This window comes from Cebidichthys violaceus, unplaced genomic scaffold (assembly GCF_023349555.1).
Source record: "Cebidichthys violaceus isolate CVI_PGR_0920_01 unplaced genomic scaffold, fCebVio1.0.p SCAF_76, whole genome shotgun sequence".
In the NCBI taxonomy this organism is placed as follows: Eukaryota; Metazoa; Chordata; class Actinopteri; order Perciformes; family Stichaeidae; genus Cebidichthys; species Cebidichthys violaceus.
In genome coordinates, this window is record NW_027176960.1 from 239812 (window position 1) to 263458 (window position 23647).

General features: G+C 40.7%; 2 protein-coding genes and 1 long non-coding RNA gene across 6 annotated transcripts; 2 read left to right on the plus strand and 1 right to left on the minus strand.

Annotated features, from left to right (window-relative positions):
* Positions 1 to 56: 56 nt before the first annotated feature.
* On the plus strand, positions 57 to 3798 carry hus1 (HUS1 checkpoint clamp component). Its single transcript, XM_068737176.1, has 8 exons — positions 57 to 185; positions 884 to 1011; positions 1103 to 1279; positions 1566 to 1673; positions 1782 to 1856; positions 2390 to 2489; positions 3067 to 3201; positions 3342 to 3798. Exons 1-8 carry the CDS (start codon positions 134 to 136, stop codon positions 3422 to 3424), a joined length of 858 nt encoding a protein of 285 aa, XP_068593277.1. The 5' UTR covers positions 57 to 133; the 3' UTR covers positions 3425 to 3798.
* LOC137892195 (uncharacterized) lies at positions 282 to 6312 on the minus strand. Its single transcript, XR_011105399.1, has 3 exons — positions 6120 to 6312; positions 1471 to 3645; positions 282 to 1276 (listed from the first exon to the last, which is right to left on the minus strand). It is a non-coding gene; the product is annotated as an uncharacterized lncRNA (long non-coding RNA).
* A 117-nt stretch (positions 6313 to 6429) lies between these two features.
* LOC137892189 (protein NLRC3-like) lies at positions 6430 to 23075 on the plus strand. 4 transcript variants are annotated; one of them, XM_068737163.1, is made up of 9 exons: positions 6430 to 6495; positions 8547 to 8696; positions 8988 to 9104; positions 9912 to 10012; positions 12447 to 14238; positions 17047 to 17223; positions 19696 to 19872; positions 20571 to 20744; positions 21431 to 23075. In XM_068737163.1, the coding sequence occupies exons 2-9, from the start codon at positions 8566 to 8568 to the stop codon at positions 21453 to 21455; spliced, it is 2694 nt and encodes an 897-aa protein (XP_068593264.1). In that variant the 5' UTR covers positions 6430 to 6495; positions 8547 to 8565; the 3' UTR covers positions 21456 to 23075. The 4 variants fall into 4 exon arrangements, with proteins under 4 accessions (XP_068593264.1, XP_068593265.1, XP_068593266.1 ...); XM_068737164.1 differs by having other exon boundaries at positions 12450 to 14238; XM_068737166.1 differs by lacking the exon at positions 6430 to 6495 and adding an exon at positions 8001 to 8019 and having other exon boundaries at positions 12450 to 14238.
* The last annotated feature ends 572 nt before the right edge of the window (positions 23076 to 23647 follow it).

Below are 23647 nucleotides of genomic sequence, written 5' to 3' on the forward strand. Positions count from 1 at the left end.
CTGGCCGTCAAAATCCACCGGAACTGTTTCCGTCGGACCTCAGAAGCGGACGGACCAAAGACGCGGTGCGCTTTAAAAAACACTCCGCGTGAAGCTCCGATGAAGTCCTCGTGCCACTGCGTCACAACTCATCATGAAGTTTCGAGGGAAGATCGTCGACGTCGCGTGTCTCAACCACTTTACCCGTAAGTCTCTTTAGAGCTAACGATGCTAACCGGTTAGCTGTCACCGGACTTCCGCCCGGAAACTCACGTTTCTCTGCAGAAGAAGTCAAAAACAAGATCACGAGACATTTTATTCAAACACGTCTGAAAGTGTTGTGACGTGTACGAGACAGTGTTCTGTTCGGCTCACTTTACATTCTGACATATAATGAAATATAATAAAATATACTTTAAATGAGGATTGAAACGTGTTGTTTATCTGTAGTGATTCAGTCCTGAGATGATTACTAATTATTACACACACACACTAACACTATATATATATATATATATATATATATATATATATATATATATATATATATATAATTTTCAAGAAAACAATTGAATTAATGCCAATTGTATATCAAATAATTGTATAAAGTGTGACTTGCTGCTCTTCTCTGTGTTGTGTTGTGTGAACATGAGATTAAAAATGGGGAATTTACGTTGTTTTAAAACAATATATATTTGCAGCTCTATAATTCTGTCGTTTTTGAATTTGGTGAAAACTGTGTTTCTTTGTTTCATCAGGATTCTGTCATGTGACACTTTGGGGAAGTTTGAATCACTTCACATGTAGATAAGACAGTCAGAAGAGTTCCTATTGAAGAAGAAGAAGAACAGCTGGTCATCATCACGTGTCGTGTTTTTACTTTGCTCCTCCTCGTCCTCACCAGGAGTCGTCACCACCATCTCCAAGCTGACGAAGATGTGCGTCCTGAGGCTGACTCCAGACAACCTGTTCTTCGTTCTGTCCGGGAAAGTCGCCAACGGAGGCGTCGGCATGTGGTGCGAACTGTCCCAGGTGAGAGTGAGGTTCAGTTTCACCTATTCCTCCAGCTGCTCATCTGTGTGTGCTTCCTTCATTCATTCATTCCTTCCTTCCCTCCCTGCAGGCCAACTTCTTCGACGAGTACCAGATGGAGGGCGTCTCCTCTGAGGACAATGAGATCTGCCTGGAGGTGACGCCGGAGAACCTGTCCAGAGCCCTGAAGACGGTCCAGAGCGCCAAGGCCGTCAAAGTGAAACTGACCAAGAAGCACTGCGCCTGTCTCACCATCGCCGCCGAGCTGGTGAGACAGACAGACAGACAGACAGACAGACAGACAGGATGTCAATTGTAGAGCATCTTAATGAAACCTGTTCACTATTTATTTATTTAATCGTATTTAGTACAAAACTAAAAGTAAAGATTGTTTAATTTGACAAAGTGGAAATGGACTTCAATAGAAAGATTAAATAAACAAACTAAAGACAAACGTACCGAATCAAACGGCCCAGTGCGCTCCACAGGTAGACTGAAGGTAAAGTGAAGTGTTGAGCTTTTTGTCGACCTAACGGAGCGATTGTCCCGTCCAGCCCACCATGTCCAGCATCAGTCGAGTCGTCACTCACGACGTCCCGGTAGACGTCATCCCCCGGAGGCTCTGGCACGAATTCAAAGAACCCAGCATGCCAGACTTCGACGTGAGTGACGCACACTTGATCAAACACGTCATTGTTATTTGTCCCTTATCTAAAAGTGCAGCGCTGAAGTCGTGTCGCTGTTTTGTCCGTCCCCCGTCCCCCCAACAGGTGAGCATCTACCTGCCACCTCTGAAGACGATGAAGAACGTCGTGGACAGAATGAAGAACCTCTCCAACTTCCTGGTAGGATCACATTCCTCCAAACGTCTCTAAAACTACAACCCCAGATCCATATCGATTGAAAATGAAGAAGAGTAGAAACGTTGTTTTTTGATATAGTGAGGAAGTGAGTCACCAGGAGAAGTGAGTGAATGTTAGTGAAGTCACTTTGTGTCTTTATTTGATTACCTGCATTTCATTTAAAGCCTGTCTCTGGTGGAGGTGGACTGATTTTAGTTTAGTATGTGGATCATTTAAACTGATTACAGCAACAATGACCTGTTCTCCTGTCATTTAAATGCCAAACAGATCCTCGTCCTTCTATTGATAAATTCATATTTGAATTGTTTTCTTTGTGAGAAGAGCTGCTGGTGTTTGAGCAGCTTTATCTCAGCTTTTAACTTGTTCAGTAAAATGTTGTTTTTACTGATGGTTACAATAATACGCACATTTTATGAAGTTATCCTTCTAAACACGAGTGTAAGCCAACGTAAAGTTCAGTTCATGTAGATTAATGTGTGTGTGTGTGTGTGTGTGTGTGTGTGTGTGTGTGTCAGGTGATGGAGGCCAACCTGAACGGAGAGATGAACCTGAAGATCGAGACGGATCTGGTTTCTGTCACCACTCACTTCAAAGACCTGGGAAACCCTCCTTGGGGTAAAAACAACGTTACCGTCACCTGTTTTTATAAACATGCCAGCTATTTGTCACTCAGTTCAACACTTTTGGTCCAGTTCATGGTCCCCAGAGGATAAATTATAACCACTTTGGTCCAGTTTACTGTAGACGTTCATGGTCCTCAGAGGATTGAACCCACTGACTTTTCCTTTTAGAGGTTCAGTTGTAAGTGAAATGTCTAAACTGATGGTTTTCTGTTAACGTTGGTTCAGACGTTCATGGTCCCCAGAGGATGAATTGTAACCAGTTTGATCATCCTCTGACTTTTCATGCGTTTTATTTGGTCAAATACTTTGATTTATGAACAAATACCTGCAAAAGTAATAATCAGCAAATAATTCTAACATGTGACACTAAGATGGTGAATATTATAAGTGCTAAACGTTAGCACGTTAGCATTGCCACTGTGAGCGTGAATGGGGACTAGGAATGGGAACTGATGGCAGCGTAGACGCAGAGTTTGACGTCAAAACAAGTTTTTACAACATTGAACTGTCAAAAAAGCATGCCTCCCTCTTTCCCTCCTTCCTTCCTTCTCTGCTTCCTGTCCCTCCAGGCGATGACGCCTCCCAGGATGGTGGTCCGTCTCAGAGCAGGGACCCAGAGGCCATGGTCCAGGCCCGGGTGGACATCAGGAAGCTGCAGCAGTTCCTCGTGGGACAGCAGGTCAACCCCAGCAAGGCCATGTGCAGTAAGTCCTCCCACAGCTCCTCATCCAGCACTGAAACATGTATTTGATGTTTGTTTTGTTTCGTTTGTTCTACTTGAATGAAATATTTGTTCGATATGTTCCATCACTGGTTAAGTCATATTTTGCTCTCGTCCCCTCAGACATCGTCCATGAGAGGGTCGTCCACCTGATCCTGCTGCATGAAGATGTGTCGCTGCAGTATTTCATCCCCGCTGTTGCGTAGACGCTCTGCAGACAACACACGCGTGATTTATGCTCACTGACTTTTGAGGAAGTGAAAAAAGGGATGTGACCCTGTTTCAGGTGTTTCCTCATGTGGCGAAGGATTCATCTTCCACGTGGACCCCATGAGACAAAATGTCTGTGAGTCTGTCCTTCACTTTAATGAGACTGAAGCTGGTTCCAGGTCTCGTAGCGGTCCTCGGGAAGACTTTACCCACTGACCTGTGGTAGTAGTGAGGACATGCTGGTAAATGCACATTTATCAAAGAGGATTTGGACGGTTGAGATAAAATAGAAAACTGAACACATTCATTGTTTGCGAATGAGTTCAGATTGTTATGTTCTTGGTATTAAACATGTTTTAAAAATGACAAATATATAGATTCAAAGTTTTTTTCTTTAAACACAAAAAACAACCATTGCCCACATCTAACCCTAACCCTCCTTTTGGCGTTTAGTTTACTTTTGTTTTTTCTATATGGACCACAAATTTTGTACATCTAAGTCAAACGTACTTCAAGGGCTGCTTCATCAAAATATTGTAGGGGGCGCTATTGAGCTGACTTACAACTCTGAAGCAATAAAATCACATCAGATAACTACATTCAGGATTTTAAATGTGTGTACCAAGTTTGGTTCTGTTTCGAGCATTTTTAGCCCCTCAAAAACACCTTTGTTTTTCATGGTGAAGAATGCGTCGCTACGACAACGGACTTTCACGAAACAACAAACTTTTGTTAACTTTTCATCACAAAGGTCTTTAGACAAATTTGAAGTTGATCCGATTTATTTCCTAGGAGGAGTTTGTTAAAGTACAGCGCCTGGAAATGGCAAAAACTACTCATGAAATTGATACAAAACTCAAAATGGCCGACTTCCAGTTGGGTTTAGAGCATGGACCCAAGAAACTTTTATTTAAGTCCGCATGTGATACATGTGCCCACCAAATGTTGTCCATCTAGGTCAAATGTACTGCGAGGGCTGCTTCGTAAAATTTTGTAGGGGGCGCTATTGAGCCGAATTGCCACTCGGAAGCATTAATATCATATCAGATAACTACATTTTGGGCTTTACATCTATGTGGCAAGTTTGGCTGTTTCGAACGTTTTTAGCCCCTCAAAAGCACCTTCATTTTTCACTGCGAAGACTGCGTCGCCACGGCATTCCAGGAAACATCAAAAGCTTAGAGAACTGGCATTATGAACTTCTTACATTTGTGTGGCACTAATTTGATGTTGATCTGATTTACCTACTAAGAGAAACAAGCCAAAGTATAAAGACTTTTAACTTCCTGTTACCAGTAGGTGGCGCTATGACTATGACTCAAAATTGGCCTGCACATGTCTTCAGGCCTGGAGTCTAATCAAACACGTGAAATCTGGTAAAGATCTGATGATGCGGAGTTGGGTTACATCAGTTTATTCGTTCATGGCGAAGGATCAAAGTTCGCCGAGCCGCCACGTTGCCGCCCTTCGACAACTTCTTACAATCTTCACGATGAAGCATTATCAATGTCTTAAGGCTTTTCTGACAAAACTTTAGAGGGATCGGAATAATCTGTGAGGAGCAGGATGTCAAAGTACAAAACCTATAACTTCCTGTTGCCACTAGGTGGCGCTATTACTATGATTCTAAATTGTCATACAGATGTCTACAAGGTCAGGATGTTATGACATATGAGAAATATGGAGCAGATTAGATAATGTATGGCCGAGTTACAACAACTTCCTGTTTCATGGCGAATGGTGTTTTTTTGCCGCCACGCCACGGACACATAGTTCATAACTTTTTGATCTTTGAGTAACTTTTCACTGCCAAGGTCTCAAGAGCATACTGACCAAATCTGAAGGCAATCGGGTCAAATCTGTAGGAGGAGTTTGTTAAAGTACGGCGCCTTGAAATGGTCAAAAAACGTCATAAAATTCAAAATGGCCAACTTCATGTTTGGTTTAGGGCATACTTCCAAGAGGATTTTTTTTTGTACATCCCATCATGTTACACATAACTACCAAATTTCATACAGCTAGGTGAAACCCAATGTTGGGGCTACTCAATAGGGGGCGCTATCGAGCCAATTTTTCATACCTGAACGCCCCAATCACACTGCAATTTTTGCCCTGACTGCCTTGCGTGCCAAATTTGAACCTCTTACCAGTATCTCAATGTTGGAGGAAAATTTAAAGGCTAATTATCTTTCTCCTATTTGATATCGAAGATATGGTCTGCACACAAGGCCCTGCTACATGTGGTTTGACCGGTTGACACTTAGGAAGGGCAGGTGGTCACATTCTGCGGGAATTAACATGCCGTGGGGGAAAAGCAAGCGCATTCTCCCCATGTCCTCTTTCACGTGTTGATGTAAAGCCTGTTTGATATGTTAAGGGAGCCTGTCTTGGGCCGTCTTGTGACTTGTGTGTATGCAGGTTTACGACTATTTAACCTGGTGGCTTGGAAGTGAAACTCTGAGCAGTCTTGGCACATTACCTCGTATGTGTACAACCCTGTCTCCTTCTTGCAAGAATAAATGTCCTGTGATTGTTACTTTTACATCGGCTTCGAGTGAATTTCTCTAACACTCAAGCACCTTTTTTTTGCAATGAAACACGTACGATAATAATAATAATAAACATTAGAAGAACAATAGGTCCTCCGCTCCCACTAGTGCTTGAGCCCTAATTATGAGCTGTTTACGTTACCTCTAAGCAGCTGATGTTGAACTGTGTTGTTGTTCCTCACAGTCTGGAACAGAAACCTTCACACACAAAGCTCTTATAGATTCATGTTCATCATTTAAACATGAAGATAATCCAGCAACATTTTGACCACAACTCATTTTAATTCAACCTGTTGAAGCCGAGAGAGACGCTCATCAACACTTCATGATACAAAGACACACCCACACACTTCTATGAACTCAGCTGATTTCCTGTAAATGAAGAGGGGCGGAGCTACAGTGATCAGGTGATCCAGTAACATGAGAACAGGAAAAGAACCCTGAAGTGTTCAGTCAGAAAGTTCAGACTCCATTTTGAGTCCCAGAGCAGAAGGAGAGAAGCTGAAGGCTGAGGCAGGGTGAGTGTTAATCCAACATTTGACTGTTTTACTGTCTGGTCAATGTGTCCTTGAGCAAGACACTTAACCCCAAAATGTCTCCTGTAGGTGTGTCTACGGTGTGTAGATAATAATGTATAGATAGATACTGAATTGTAAGTAGCTTTGGATAAAAGCGTCTGCTAAATGACTGTAATGTAATATGCTTTTCTAAACAGTTCTATCAGATTTGTACTTGTCTTTGTCATATTTTTCATCTTCATATTAACATAATGTCACATCTGCAAGTATCGATAGAAGTCCTGTTTCTCTAGTGAGAGTTTCTCTTTAAGAGTTTCTAAACTGAGCAGTGTGCCTCCTTTCATTATGTTGCATATGGCTGTTATTCAATCCATAAATCTAGCATCACATTTGTTTGGTGAAGTCAGAATCATATGCACATATTTAAGTGTTACAATACCTCGCTCCAGTTTATGTTCTCTTATCATGGTTTTCCATACTTCACCTGTTAGTTATCAGTAGTGTTTATGACTTTGTAGGTTGTTATCAGTAGGATTGCCTGTGTGGGGGTGGAAGTTGTTTTCTCTTCAATGTTTTTCCATTGAGCCTTATACGATGGGTTGCACCATATTACTGCTCTCATCTGTGCTGCTAAATAATAATCTCTAGAGAAGGTAGGCCCCGCCCCCCTTTTCTTTAGGTAGTTGTGAGGTGTTGAGATGGACCCGGGTCTTTTACCTGTCCAGTTATACCTGATAACATCTGGTCCCATTCATTAAACTGGTTTTGGTTAATCTCTATTGGTAGAGTCTGAAATAGATAAAGTAGTCTGGGCAGTATATTCATTTTAATGGATTCAATCCTCGCACTGAAATTTAGGAAAGAGATTAAGTTCCATCTTAATGTGTCTAATATCTTCATGTTGTCTGATGTATTGAGCTAGCGGCTCCAAATGTAATGCAAAGAGTAGTGGTGACCACACAGAACCCTGTCTTGAACCTCTTTCTGGATTGAAATTGTTTGATAAATATCCAATGATTTTAAAAAGTGTATGTTAATAAAGATAAGATAAAATAATATGCATCCCTCAGACTGAGTAGCACCGTCTGTTTTAGATTGTATTCAGCTTACCAACATTTTTGAGGTTAGTCAGAACTTATATCTCTTCTGGAGGGTCTGTCTCTGCTTTAACACTCGCTTTGCTTCAGAATATTTCTTACGCTTCTGCAGCACCGTTGGGGGATAATCTTGATTGAAATATATTAGTCTCTCGTTCAGAAGCACTCTTTTCTTTCCCCAGGCCTTGCACAGAATCTCTTCTTTGGTTTCTATCGGTGGAATCTGATTATTATTGACCGTGGCTTGTCTTGGTTTTGCCCCGGTAGGTTTGGGGTTTGGGTCTCAATACCAAAGGTCCGTAGTTGAGGGGATCTCCAGCGTGCAGCATTAACTTTTCCACAAACTCCACCATAGACGACCCCTCTGCTCCTTCGGGGTCTTTATAGATCCTTATGTTCTCCCGACGGGATCTCCGTTCTTGGTCAAGTAATTTGTTTTCTTGTTGATCCATCACTTTTATCATCTTGATGAGCACCTGTTCCAAGTTTTGAACTCGATCTTCCACACTTTCAATCCGTGTCTCCGTTTCTGCTATTTTTTGGGTAACGTTGGCTGGCTCGGAGGAAATATCATTTAGCTGATGTTTGGTATCTTTACGAAAGTCCCGTATTTCTTCCAGAACTTTCGTTAAACTTGCTTGTCGTCTGGCTGAGAGTCAGCATTAGCTCCGCCATCTTGTGCAGTGTTGGAGAGCTGTTCTTTGTGTTCTACAATAACGAGCTCTCCAATCATGCTTTTTTTGCTTGTGTCCTTTTTCCCCATTGTTGCCCCACTTACCAGCCGAAGTATTCTCGACATTTTTTATATTTGACTGTTTATCAGGGCGTAACAGTTCTTTTTCCGGAGGAACTATTGCTTTAGGCTGCCATTCAGGGCGATGACATCACCGGAACCCCGTTAGTCATGATTCTTGTGTTGCTCTCTCACAGTCAGTGTTTCTGTTTTACTCTCAGACTGATTTCAGATCAGAAGATGAGTGGTTGTGAGGAGGAAGAGGAGGACAGAGCAGAGTCTCTAGTCTCCGGCTGTCAGTCTATGAAGAGTGATCGGCCCAAAGATGTTATTCTGAACTTCAGTAAAGAACCTGGACCCTCAGACACACAGTAAGAGAACTTCTACTAACTCATTCATAGGAGTCATGTTCAGTTCCTGCACCTCTGACAATGTGTTCTGTAGATTCAGAGGTTGTGAGTTGAGTTTGAGGTTCTTCCTCTTAGTGTCAGTGACAGCTGTCAGTCACCTAGAGAAGCTGTAATGTAATCTAAGAGGACTAATACAAACTTTAAGAGCTTCTAAATATCTGCAGTAACAGTAGTTTGTGTCTTCAGATCTACTTTAATGTCTTTGTTGTTCTCAAAGATTCATTCTGAATAAAATCATCTTGATGTTTGCAGAGTTCAGTCCAGACAGAGAGCAGAGTCTCCAGGATCCATCTGTCTGTCTATGAAGAGTGATCGGTCCAAAGAAGAACCTCCATTCTTCAGTACTGAACCTGGACCATCAGACACAAAGTAAGAGACTGTTTTTACTGTGAGCTGACCTGATGAAGAGGATGAAGACTAAATGTTCTGCTCAAAGATTAATATTATACTTTCATGAGATGAAGCTCAAAGGTTCACTTCCTACAGATTCAGAGCTTTCAGTGTGAAGCTTTAAATCTTCAGTAAGTGGACCTTTGAGTTTAGACTTTCTCCTCCATATATTGATGCTGAAGGTCCAGAACAAACATCCATGAGCAGTTCTGATGAAAAGTTCTCTGATGACTAAAACAAGACAGGAAATGGTCAACTGAACATTTGGACTTCTTCTGTTTCCATTATGTTTGAATTGATCCTTCATTTGATAGTTGACAGTAGAACGTGACAGAAAACAGACATGAAGAAGGAAAGTGTGTGGACTTGAACCTGAGACTCCACTGTTACATGCTGTGTGTTAGACTGTTGGTCCACCACAACATGTAGACCTCTTCTGACCTCAGTTCAAACAGAACCAACTCAAGCTGAGCTGATCAGAGACTCTGTGACACAGTGAAGGACATATCAGCTCTCTTTAATGGAGGACTTTTACTGTGAAGGAGCTGCAGGAAGTGTTGAGTTAGTATTAATAAACAAACTACAGACAGATCACTAAATGTTTCATCAGCTGATCAGAGTTTATGAAAGCAGGAGAGTTTAAATAAAAGAACATTTTCAAACAGAACAGTAACTCTTTAACTGTTCTCTGTGAACATCTGAGCTTCTACTCACTTTAGTCCACATCTGGATCTGTTTCATCAACAACCAACAAATCATTTTAGTTCTAAAGAAATGTCTTTACAGAAAGAAGAAGAAGAGGAGTCATGATTCTGAGGAGGAGCTGATGTCCAGAACCAGAACCAGAGCTGGACTGCAGACAGCCAGTGAGACCAGAAGTGTACAAAGTAAGACTGTCCATTTCTCTGCTGATGTCTTCATGTCTGGAAACAGGATGTGTTGTTTTAATACAGAGACATGTGTTTGACTGAACGATGTAGACACACAAAGGAAGAAGGTCTCATTGAGTCATATACGGTCCTAGTCTGTTTTTTGACGGAGCCGCGATGTGTTTCAAAGAGCAGATCGATCCGGGCAATATAACTAACAGGCTCTGTGTGAGAAATATGAAATCCATGTGAGGATGAATGTATTTTAACAACTAAAACACAGACACACTTCTTTGATCCACGTCGTTCATAACTGGACGTTTAACAGTCGGTCTATTAACTCTGTCTGTCGGCTACAGCTCAACAAAACAGGAAGTAAGAACAATCAACACAGAGTTGATGTAATGGACTCTTTAGTTTACAGGAGACACTTTGAATGAAACATAACAGTTCCATTCTATAACAATCAATCTGCATTTATTGATTGTAATTATATCTGGTTGACAAAAGACAAGCTGTAGTTTGTGTTAGTTTAGTTTATAACAATATCTATTTAAAAACACTCTTCTGGTTCAGTTCATGCAGTCAATCATTAAAGACAATTACATGTTTGTATTATTCAGTAGAAAAATGAATCCGTTTGTCCTCAGCTTCATTCCTTTAATTTGATCTCAATAATCTTCATGATGATACAATCCCACCCGTTCTCATAACTGGTTAGTGGATTAACAAAGCAATAGTTAGTAGTTTGAATGTGTTCTTGTGTGTGAACACAAAGTGAGGAGAACCCCAAAGAAAGTCTTTCTGGATCCCCTGTTGTCTAGAGCCCAGTCTGGGTTAGCTCACAGCTGATAACGTATCATCAAAGTGTAGCCCCGCCTCCTGTTACCCCTCAGGGAAACACTCTCTGCACTGCTGCTGTTTGAACTGTTAGCATCACTAGCTGCTAGCCGCCGGCTCAGCCGTCAGCCATGTTGAGAGCCATGTGGAGTCAACAGAAACGCTCTGAATTCCCTGTTTAGCACCATTAGCTCATGAAACAGGTGAGACTGACACAGGTGGAATCAGAATCGGAACCATTTATTGCCATGGTATGTTGAACATACAAGGAATTTGACATGATGGGAGGTGCATAGCATTTAACAGTCAACAACAATCAACACAGTGCAAAGTAGAAACATTACAATTTACAGAGAAATATAAAATAAAGTGAAATATAAAATAAAGTGCACAAACGAACAGATAGCAGGACTATAAACAAGTGAGATTTAAGTGTAGTGTAAAAGTGTCAAGTGAATTTAAATAACAACCTAGAAGTGATGTGCAGGGGAGTGACCGGTAGGAAAATTGTCCTGGGGATGACAGAGTCAGTGGGGGTCTCGGGCTCGGGCTCTGTTAATGAGCCCGACTGCGGATGGGAAGAAACTGTTCATGTGTCGTGAGGTCTTGGTCCTGATGGACCTCAGCCTCCTGCCAGATGGAAGGGGCTCTAACAGTTCATGTCCAGGGTGAGAGGGGTCGGCTACAATCTTTCTTGCTCACTTCAGGGTCCTTGAGGCTAACAAGTCCTGGAGGGATGGCAGATTACAGCCGATCACCCTCTCACAGAGCGAATGATGCGCTGCAGTCTGCCCTGGTCCTTGGCTGTGGCTGCAGCGTACCAGACCGTGATGGAGGAGCAGAGGATGAACTCAATGATGGCTCTGTAGAAGTGCACCATCATTGTCTTTGGCAGGTTGAATTTCTTCAGCTGCCTCAGGAAGTACATCCTCTGCTGAGCCTTCTTGGTGATGGAGCTGATGTTAAGCTCCCACTTGAGGTCCTGGGTTATGATGGAGCCCAGGAAGAGGAAGGACTCCACAGTGTCAACGGGGGAGTCACACAGGGTGATGGGGGCTGGTGGGGCTGCATTCTTCTGGAAATCCACAACCATCTCCACTGTCTTTAGAACGTTGAGCTCCAAGTTGTTCAGACCGCACCAGGTCACCAGATGGTCAATCTCCCACCTGTAGGCGGATTCATCCCCACCAGAGATGAGTCCAATGAGGGTGGTGTCATCTGCGAACTTCAGGAGCTTGACGGACTGGTGACTGTCCCACTGGAACAAATCCAGGTGGGACAGTCAATCACAAAGACAGGAAGTAAGGTGATATTTCAAAATAAAACAGGAAACAGTCCCATCACCATGACAGAGACGGTCTCCTCCCTCAAACCAAAGCCACGTCTGTAGCTACACTGACTGGATCAACACTGTCTGTGCTGGTGACCAGAGAGAAGCTCTCTGTGTCCACATCTCACTACTTTAGTAGCTTCTTACTGAATCTAACTGAACGTTACTTTCACTCATGTGTCTCCGTTTGTAGGTTCAGATATCAGCCTGATTTTGTTTACTGATTGTTTTAGTCAAATCAAATATCTTCTTGATATGTTCTCTCTTGTTTCTCTGTTTCAGAAGATAGTGGTCTGCAGGAGGTTTTAGATGAACATAAGATCCATCTGAAGGAGAGATGTGAATGTGTGACTGAAGGAAGTGATGAACCAGGAAGTGGAACCCTCCTCAACAGGATCTACGCTGAGCTCTACATAATAGAGGGACAGAGTGAAGAGGTTAATACCCAACATGAGGTGAGGCAGCTTGAGTCAGCTTCCAAGAAGAAGAGCCTCCATGACACTCCGATCAAGTGCCACGACATCTTTAAAGCCTCAGCTGACCAACAGAGACGCATCAGAGTCGTTCTGACGAACGGCGTCGCCGGTGTTGGAAAAACCTTCTCTGTGCAGAAGTTCACTCTGGACTGGGCCGAGGGTTTGGAGAACCAAGATGTCAGTCTGGTGGTTCTGCTTTCGTTCAGGGAGCTGAACTTGATCAAAGATGAGCAGTACAGTCTTCTCGAGCTGATCCATGTTTTCCATCCAACATTACAGAAGGTCCCAGCAGAGAAGCTCTCTGTCTGTAAAGTTGTGTTCATCTTTGATGGTCTGGATGAAACCAGACTTTCATTGGATTTTATCAACAATGAGGTTGTGTCTGATGTCACACAGAAGGCGTCGGTCAACGTGCTGCTGACCAACCTCATCGAGGGGAATCTGCTTCCCTCGGCTCTCATCTGGATAACTTCCAGACCTGCAGCAGCCAATCAGATCCCTCCTCCACGTGTTGACAGGGTAACAGAAGTACGAGGCTTCACCGACCCCCAGAAGGACGAGTACTTCAGGAAGAGATTCAGTGATGAAGAGCTGTCCAGCAGAATCATCTCACACATCAAGACATCCAGGAGCCTCCACATCATGTGTCTGATCCCAGTCTTCTGCTGGATCACTGCTACAGTTCTGGACCACATGTGGACTACAAACCAGAGAGGAGAGCTGCCCAAGACCCTGACTGACATGTACTCACACTTCCTGCTGGTCCAGACAAAGAGGAAGAAGCAGAAGTACCATGAGGGACATGAGACGAGTCCTCAGGAGCTGACAGAGGCTGACAGGGAAGTTCTTCTGAAGCTGGGGAGGCTGGCGTTTGAACATCTGGAGAAAGGAAACATCATGTTTTACCAAGAAGACCTGGAGCAGTGTGGTCTTGATGTCACAGAGGCCTCGGTGTTCTCAGGCGTTTGTGCTGAGATCTTCAAAAGAGAGGGTGTGATCTTCCAGAAAACAGTCTACTGCTTTGTTCATCTGAGTGTTCAAGAGTGCCTGGCTGCAGTTTACCTGTTCCACTGTTTCACAAACAGGAAGACAGAGGTACTGGAGGACTTCATGGGAGAAGACTACAAGTATTCATCTCTGGAGGACTTCCTGTGTAGAGCTATGGAGAAATCCCTTAAAAGTGAAAATGGCCACCTGGACCTGCTTGTCCGCTTCCTTCATGGCCTCTCTCTGGAGTCCAACCAGAGACTCTTAGGAGGCCTGCTGGGTCAGACAGACAACAGTCCAGAAACCATCCAGAGAGCCATCAACAACCTGAAGGAGATGAACAGTGATTATATCTCTCCTGACAGAAGCATCAACATCTTCCACTGTCTGATGGAGATGAACGACCTCTCAGTGCATCAGGAGATCCAAGAGTTCATGAAGTCAAAGAACAGATCAGAGAAGAGACTCTTAGAGATCCAGTGCTCAGCTCTGGCCTACATGCTGCAGATGTCAGAGGAGGTTCTGGATGAGTTCGACCTGAAGAAGTACAAGACATCACTGGAGGGACGACGGAGACTGATTCCAGCTGTGAGGAACTGCAGAAAGGCTCGGTAAGTCCAGATGTGATTAACTTTATGAATCAGTGTAGATCAGTAGTTTAGTTCTGCAAATATAGACACTATGAAATTCATATTCTTAAAATAGTGTTCCAGTTGTTTAATACAAAATAATAATTCAGTTATGTTTCATCACAGATGTTCTTGATGTTTCAAATGCTGCGAGTGAAAACATGTTTCAGTTTCAGTTGTTGCGTTTTCACTGTGAAGTTAATGAACACAGTTATTCTATTTATTTCTAATGATTGTTATATTTTATATTGATATAATAATCCTCTATTTATCTTCCTTTGGGTGATGGAGGCGACATGTAAACCTGCTGAAACAAATGAAGGACTTTAGAGGTTGTGTTTGAGGTTTTATCACCACATTTAGCAGTATTTTACAGTCATCACTTCATGTACTTTAGTTATTATTACATCAGGAGGTTCTACAAGTCACATCATCACACTTACAGGTAACACCTGTTTATTTTAACACTATGCTGAACAGTTTAAATAAGATCTGTATCAGGCCACACCCCCTTCTTAAAAATAGGACCAGAAAACAAAAACAAACCAACTTGAATTCAGGGTTCTACCTTAGATTGTTTAAATACATTTACATTATTGGCTTTTAAATTGTATTAATATAGACAATTCAATAAAGTAGGATTTGAGGTCCTAAAGTATGTGAATAAAGTTTATATGACAACATTAATTAGCCAATGAGAGCACAGGAGGACAAATGTTCACACTACTTCACAACCAGTGGGCTGTAATGATGGTAGTAGTGAGGCCAGAAAAGAGTCCACATGTTCTCATACGTTGCTGGTTTCCTCCTCAAACTATTCAACATCTTTTCAGGAGAAAAGAATCAACATCAACTGCAGGATGTTGATTCTTTAGTAGAATTCACTTTTACCCTGCTGAATAATATGAAGTATTTGTATTATGGTTCACATGAAGTCCTTGTATGTCTCCATAGATCGAGACTCTATAGGGTCAGATGGAATGTAATATACTTCTACTTCAGAGGACAACATTGTAGTACTACATTTACCTGACAGAGAAATGTTACTGGTTACATTGAAGATTCACATTTGACTCACAAAATATATAAGAATTAAAATATGAAGCATTATAATTTATTAAACTATCCAGCATCATGTCAGAATTGAAAGCTCCTCCTTTAACAGACATTAATAATATAATAATAATAATAATCATATTAATATTATTCCGTAATTTGATGCTTTGGCAACAATCTTGACTTGATGTAAACATTTGAATGCAGGACTTTTACTGAGCAGTATTAATAGTTCTACTAATAGTAGTTAACAGTTTTACTTGATAAACATGTTTGAGTACTTCTTCTTCTTCTTCTTCTACTGCCAAAACCAACATTCCCAGTTAGAGAAAGGCTGAAAAGTAAATCAACATAGCGTTTTCCTGAAGGCCTCAAATCACTAAATCTACCCAGAAAAACACACCCTGGTCGGGTTACTCACCGTCAGAAACATCAGTGAAGTTCACTTAATGGAGGTATTAATTTATATATAGAAATATTAATCTCCTGCTTTGACAAAACCATCACAGTTATATTAGAGCATGGATTTAATGAGGGACAGTAGTTATTATTTATTTATTTATTTATATATATATATATATATATATATATATATATATATTACTGTGTGTGTGTGTGTGTGTGTGTGTGTGTGTGTGTGTGTGTGTGTATATATATATATATATATATATATATATATATATATATATATATATATATATATATATATATATATACTGTATATCGTCTTTTACATCTTTAAAACACTTTTTCTGAAGTGCTGTATAGATAAAGGATTGTTTTTATCATTAATATCATTATTTAAATTGAGTATGTAACTGTTGCTGCACTGTGACCACAAGTGAAGTTCTGAGATAATGTTGAATGCTGTAACAATGATTTAGTAGCACAAGAAGAGAAAAGTCATCACATCAGAGAACTGATTCAGTGATGTCAGTTACACATCAATATATATCTGAGGTTTAACATTAGCATTAGCCACATTAGCCTCCATAAACTGCTTCATATGAGACAAAGACGGTAAAACTCCAGAGTGTGTCGAACTGAGAAATGTTGCATTTTATTGTTCATGAATTTGACTTTTAATTTTACATTTTTTTTTTTTTACATCGTCCTGTTTATTTTGTTCTTTTATTCAGAAATAAACTCAGGATGGTAGAATTCAGACTTTTATAAAGATCTTATGAACAGCATGTTATGTTTTTAGTGCTGATTCACTGAAACATATTTCTGATGACATCATGTTGAAAATAATTAAGTTTAAAAACATTGCAGCCTTTTTGGTTTAATTGTGTTGAATACATTTATTTAATAAAGTACAGGTCTAATATTATCAAGCAATTTGTTTGACTGATTTTTCCCATTAATGGAGGTGAACCTGACCGCAGCAGGTAGCTATAGTTGTATAATGTTTTTCTAATGAAGAAGGCCTCATGCTAACTTTGAGGAGACAGACATGGGATCAGATCACACTGACAGACTGGACATTATGGAAGCCTCAATGTAGCGACACTTTGTCTCCCTTCATCTGCACCATTAAAGGAAAACAAAGATTAAAAGTCTGCAGGTAGAGAGAGAGTGATGAGAGTTATTGTTTCATGTGAAACACAGTGAGATAAGATTAGCTGAACTACTGATGTGAAGAGCTAATGTTCATCAAAACAGGAAGCAGGAAGTAAATATTAAATGTCCTCTTTCATAATAATATTTTTTTTTATATTTGTGTCATGACAGACTTTTTTACTGTGGACTCTCAGAGGCTCACTGTGAAGTTTTGGTCTCAGCTCTGAAGTCCAACCCCTCCCATCTGAGAGAGCTGGACCTGAGTCACAACATGAACCTGAAGGATTCAGGAGTGACGCTGCTGTCTGCTGGACTGGAGAGTCCACACTGTCGACTGGAGACTCTGAGGTCAGTTCACTGACTGTAAGGTTTCAGGATTTGCCTGAAAACAAAAGCTGAATATTTGTTGGAGTAACAGAAAGTAGAGAAATTAAGTGATTGACAGGAGAGTTTTTATCTTCCACAGACTCTCAATGTGGTCCATCAGTCAGTGAAGGTGATGTTAGTCCTGATGAGGCTGTAGAGTGTGTGAGGGAGATGAAGGAGGAGGATGAAGATCTGATGACAGCAGATACAAACTCTGTATAAAAACAGAGAGAGAAAGACTTGAATGCAAAGCTGAATAAAGGTGAAGTTGTGAACTGTGGTGATCTTCATGATATCAGAAGCTGATGAGGCTGCTACAGAGATAACCACACAGCTGCTGTGGTGAGATTAAAGCAGAGCTCAGAGTAATAAGCAGCAGCCTAACACAGGCCCAAACGTCTCCACAGAGCAGGCTTTAGAACATAAGTCTCTGTTGTAATTATAGAAAAAGATGTCAGCTGAGACCAGTCATAGTGGAAGTGGCTCTTCAACAAGTGATGATTATGAATGACATCATCAGACTATAGAATTTTAAGGTTCTAACTTGTTTCCAAGTTCTTGTTGACAGCAGGTCTAACTGTGGTTCTGTTTTCATGTTTTGTCTCATTATCTTTGACTGAAACAGCCAACTGCTTCCTCTTAGAGAATGTGAAGCTTTAAATGGATAAAGGGGGTGTAGTAGCAGCGTTTTTTCTTGACCTCAAGAAGGCTTTTGATACAGTTAATCACAATGTCCTGATTAATAAACTGTCAAAACATGTGACAAAGGTCTTAAAATTTAATCTCATGAATTTCAGATATATAAGAAACAGTCTAACCATGCAGGCTGCAAAACTGTATTTCAATGCGATGATTGTCCCCCATCTGACCTACTGCTTAACCAGCTGGGCACAAGCCAGCAGCACAACATTAACATCTATTCATATTCTCCATAAACAAGCTCTAAAAACACAAACTCCTCTCACCCTGGACATGAACTGTTAGAGCCCCTTCCATCTGGCAGGAGGCTGAGGTCCATTAGGACCAAGACCTCATGACACAAACAAAAGTCACCATCACTGCAATATCCTCATCAAACACTATATCTTGAGTTGGGAGAACCTCATTAAATTCACTGATGTGTGTCTGGTTTTTAAAATTTTACATGGTATGGCCCCGCCTCCGCTTAGTGATTTTATTAAACAAAGCACTCAAAGCAGCAGACTCACTGGATCTGCTTCAAGAGGTGATTGTGTCATTTCACATAGATCAAGCTCTTTTAGCAAATCTACATTCTCTGTGAAGGCAGCTCACTCGTGGAATGCTCTGCCACCACATATACGCACACAAAACACATACACAACATTCAAACATAGCCTTAAGGAATGGCTTGTTGCCAATCAGGTGTGCAAGCATTGATGTACTGTCTGTCCTGCCTGCTTGTTTTGTCTATATGTGCATTTGTCTTGTTCAGTGTTGCTATTTTCTATGTTTGATGTGTGTTATGTGTCTGTGTTATATATGTGCTTGTACAGCAGGTGGGTTTGTACTGCTCTGCTCTAGTGTCGTTCTTTTGTTTATATGTGTATTGGTTTTGTCTATACATTACTGTCTATCTATGAATTTTAATTCCATTTTATTCTAAATTCTGTAATTTTTAGGCAGCCTTCGAACATCTGGCCGGGAACAGCAGATGAAAACTAGCCTCTCTGGCTCACTTACAGTTTCACTGTTGATTGGTGTGCATTGTCCCTGCAAAATAAATAAATAAATCTGAACCTTTAGGTCGCAACAAAAAACACATGTTGTTCTTAAAGGACCGGTTCATATTCGTTCAGGTCTTTCTCAATACAATACTCACATGTCCAAATGTCCATTCAAGAGTTCTTGGTGTCTGTAGTCTGTCCATACTGTCTGTGATGTTCAGGACTAAATCCACAATCTAGTTCTGTGTAGAAATGACTTGTGATCTGAACTAATCTGAGGCTTCACATGTATCAAGTCAGTCTGTTGTGTTGCTGTAGATGAAAAATAAAACATGAGCTGTTAGAATAACTTGTTTAAGGGGTGTGGAGCTAAACCATGAAGTATCTAATAAAGTAAACAACAAACTCTGGTGATGGACAGATGACATGAAGTCACACCTGAACACATGTGGACCTCTCCTGTTAAACACATGAAGCTACTAAGCTACCAGATACACAAAGAAGAAGCTTGTGTAATCAATGAAGTCATGAACCGTCTTAGAGTCCAACAGGTCTGATCTGATCTTGGTCCTCTAGTTCCAGACCTGACTGTTGTGGTGACATTTGGATGATGTCTGTAGAAGGCTGATGATGATCCACAATAACACAATGACAAAGAGAAAAGCACATTGATGAGGACATAGTCATGTTGAGCTACACATTTAAAACATGAACACATCTGATTGGATTATAAATGGATTCTTATCTTCATCATTTATTCTTTATTCAGGTTGATGAACTGCTGTTTGTCAGAGATCAGCTGTTCTTCTCTGGCCTCAGCTCTGAAGTCCAACCCCTCCCATCTGAGAGAACTGGATCTGAGTGACAACTACAACCTACAGGATTCAGGAGTGAAGCTGCTGGCTGCTGGACTGGAGAGTCCACACTGTAGACTGGAGACTCTGAGGTCAATTAAATGACTCTCTGTTACTATTATAGATATGTGTATTTAACAATTTAACCTAATTTATTTTCAAACATAACTTATATCCAGAAAGTTGAACATTTGTTTTTGTTCATGTTTTCATGTTTTTTTAACTAAATTTAATCTTCAGTCACAAAAAACGTTTGTTTCTTAAAGAATCTGTAGAAAATATCCACTGTTAGTTGTTAAAGTAAATTAATGTTTATCATTTTTGGTAAATGATCACATCTGTAGACAGAAGATCCTCTGAACTAATATTTGTTTTATATTGACAATGTTTATTTGATGAAGTAGAAATATTTCTTGAATTTCTTTTCATTTAAATGTGTTTTCACAAATGTTTAATCATTGATATTGATCTTTAAACACACATAGAGATCTAGTCATATTTCTTAATGCAGCTGTTTAAAAGATCAATATAGTCTTGATCCTCTAGTTCCAGACCTGACTGAGACCAGCAGCATTGTGTTAATCTGTGTTGACATCAATAGGTGTATGAATGTTGTGGTGACATTTGGATGATGTCTGTAGAAGGCTGACATGATGATGATCCACTAACACAATGACAAAGAGAAAAGATCATTGATGAGGACATAGTCATGTTGAGCTACACATTTAAAACAACACATCTGATTGGATTATCAATGGATTCTTATCTTCATCTTTTGTTCTTTATTCAGGTTGATGAACTGCAGTTTGTCAGAGATCAGCTGTTCTTCTCTGGTCTCAGCTCTGAAGTCAAACTCCTCCCATCTGAGAGAACTGGATCTGAGAGACAACAAGCTGCAGGATTCAGATGTGAAGCTGCTGTCTGCTGGACTGGATAGTCCACAATGGAGACTGGAGACTCTGAGGTCAGTAGAGGGTTGGACTCAGTCCATGCTGGTTCCAGCAGTATTGAACTAAACACAGATCCAGTATTTCCTGTGAACCTCCAACCTTCTCAGTGAAGCTGTGAGAGGAGAACGCTGACAGGCTTCAGGATTGGACAGAAAGTCAGCCAATCAGATGAGCCACAAGCTTGTTGTGATCATGTGTTTGAGTTGATGTGAAGACGACTGTTGTTGTTGTGTTGAAGTCTGCAGGAAATAACGCTGTTCATCAGCTGACATTATATCAGCATGTGTAGAGACAGTGATCCTCATTCATCAGTCTGATCTGATCTGTTCTCTCTCATTGGAATATTTCAAAGAGATGAGACGTTCACATGTCACTGAGACTGTGGTTTTTATCACTTTGAACCATCATTACAATGAGCAGTGAACACCTCTCTGTTTCTGCAGTCGTGATGCGTTCAGGACCCTCAGCTCTTTATCTCCACTGTGTACTTGAGTGAAATGTGCAGAGTGAACAGACTTGATGTCCAAAGTGTCTGCAGGTGTGTTCAGCTCTCATTTTCACTCCAATCCGTTAAGATGAGAGCTGGAAGGACTGAAGTCCTGCTGCTCTTTCTACTGGATGTGTTGCATCACTGACTGACAGCTGATGAAGGGAGTCTCTGCAAACACTCATTCATCTCTTCTTCTTCTTCTCTCCTCAGATGGAAGAGATCTCACTCAGAGTGAGTCCACCATCATCTCTGTGTTACTCTGGATCTGATCAGAGGATCTGGACTCCTCACTCCACCTGGACTTAGTTTAGTCCTTTGGTTCCTTCATGTGTTGTGACCCTAAAGTGTCTCTGCAGATGAGTTGTGTTCATGACAACATAACAGTAGATGAACAGTTGATTGCCTCCACACGGCTCTCAACATGGCGACGTTTGAGCTAATGTGACCAAAGCTGTGAAGTCAAGACACACAGAGGGAGAGAGACTTGATTCTCTGCTCAGGTAGACATTACTCCTCTAGACCTTTACATAGATGATAGTTGTTTGACACAACTGGACACAGGTTCTAATACTGTGAAGTAGTGTGAAGTGTGTGGTCTCCTTCTGTAGCATCAGTCTCATCAGTGCTGCATTATATTTCTGTAAACGTTATTCTGTGCTTAAGCTCTTATTTCACATCAATCAAAGCATCAACGCTTAATAAAGTTGTAACATATGATTCTTCTAAATGATGAAAGAAATGAGAGCGATAAGATTGTAAGTAAAATGTTTTCTTTTTCTGTAAAGAACTAAACGGATTAAACCCAACGTTGAAATCATTCCAGGTGTTTGTCCACTGATGCGGTGCAGAGGACTCTGAAGACCTGCTCAGTCAGTCCGCTGCTCACTAACTTAGTGTATTTAAATGTGAATAACAAACCGTACAACTGCAGGTTTAGAAGAAACTATTTACCAACTGTAGCATGTTGCTTGTAGCCAATTGAATAAATAATATATATTATCAAAATATGTCACGATATTAATAACAAAATTATGAATCATGAACCCATGAATTTGTATTTAAAAAAGAATGATGGTACTCAGCTTCCACCATAAGACACCATTAGTTTAAGTAACAGAATTTAACATTAGACTAGATATTAATGTTGAATCTTAATCTCAGGATTGCTACAGAGTTTGTGGATGTTTTGAAGCCTGGAGTTCAATGATGGCCGTCGCCACGTTGGTTCTTTATCAACTAGTGAACAGGAAGTGAACACATCTGGACTGAGGAGGAGTGACGTAGAGACCTGTCAATCAGCGTGTAGCCCCGCCCGTAAAGCATCCCCTCTTTATGGTCTGTTTGACTCTAAATGGAGCATAATGTACTAAATGAACATCATGCTGTATTGAAGAAGACTGTAAACTAGAGATTGAGACCATAAACTCATGTTTACAATGTTTACTGAGGGAATAAATCAAGAGAGAAGTAGAGTCATTTTAGACTAGACTTCTATACAACCAGAGGAGTCGCCCCCTGGTGGACACTTCAGAGAATGCAGCTTTAACATGAAGAACTGAAGAACTTTAAAGAGCCTGAGGCTTGTCTCCTGGTTCTTTAGTGCATAGAGGTCTAAATGTGATGTGGTTACATGTGGTATCTTTTTTCATTTTTACTCTTCTGTAAAGTTTCTAATTTCACCCATAATGCATTGCGTGTCAGTCTATCTAAGTCAGTCACAGTGAAGCTTCACATAACAGGTACATTTACGAGTCAACAGTAAGTTTAACTTGAGTTATCTTTCATCACTTTGGACAAAAAGCTTCTGCTCAATAAATGTAAAATAAAGTGAACTGGTTGCATTAATCAACACAAACTGTCTCTCCTGGTTACTTCTCTATTGCTTCGTTGTGTTTTAGTTGCCAAGTCACTAACACACACACACACACACCCCTACCTGCCAGGGTTGCATGGCAACACTCAAACTCTCTCTCTCTCTCTCTCTCTCTCTCTCTCTCTCTCTCTCTCTCTCTCTCTCTCCCTCTCTTTCTCTCTGGTTTAGTTCAGAGTTCATTATTTGGGAGCAGCAGTGACTCGTCCTCAAACTCAGCAGGTCAGTTGGCGTTCGGTTCCTCTTTTACAGCCTTTAAGCGGGTTCAACGTGAGGATTTAAAGTTTCTGACATCACTCAGTCATTTATTTATATTTGTTACTCTTGAGCTGCATCTTGTAACTTAAAGTTTCTTTAAATATATTACTATTGACTAATATTTGTTTCAATATTGAAACTTCTTCAGTAAATTGTTTAAAAATGTGTGTATCTTAATGTGTGTATGTTAGTTAAATCTGTTTTTTGTGGGTTAATTGATTACACGTTTGTTATTATTATGTATTAATGATTCATAGAACACAGGAGGTTTTGTTTCAGAACACTCTACATTCAGAACT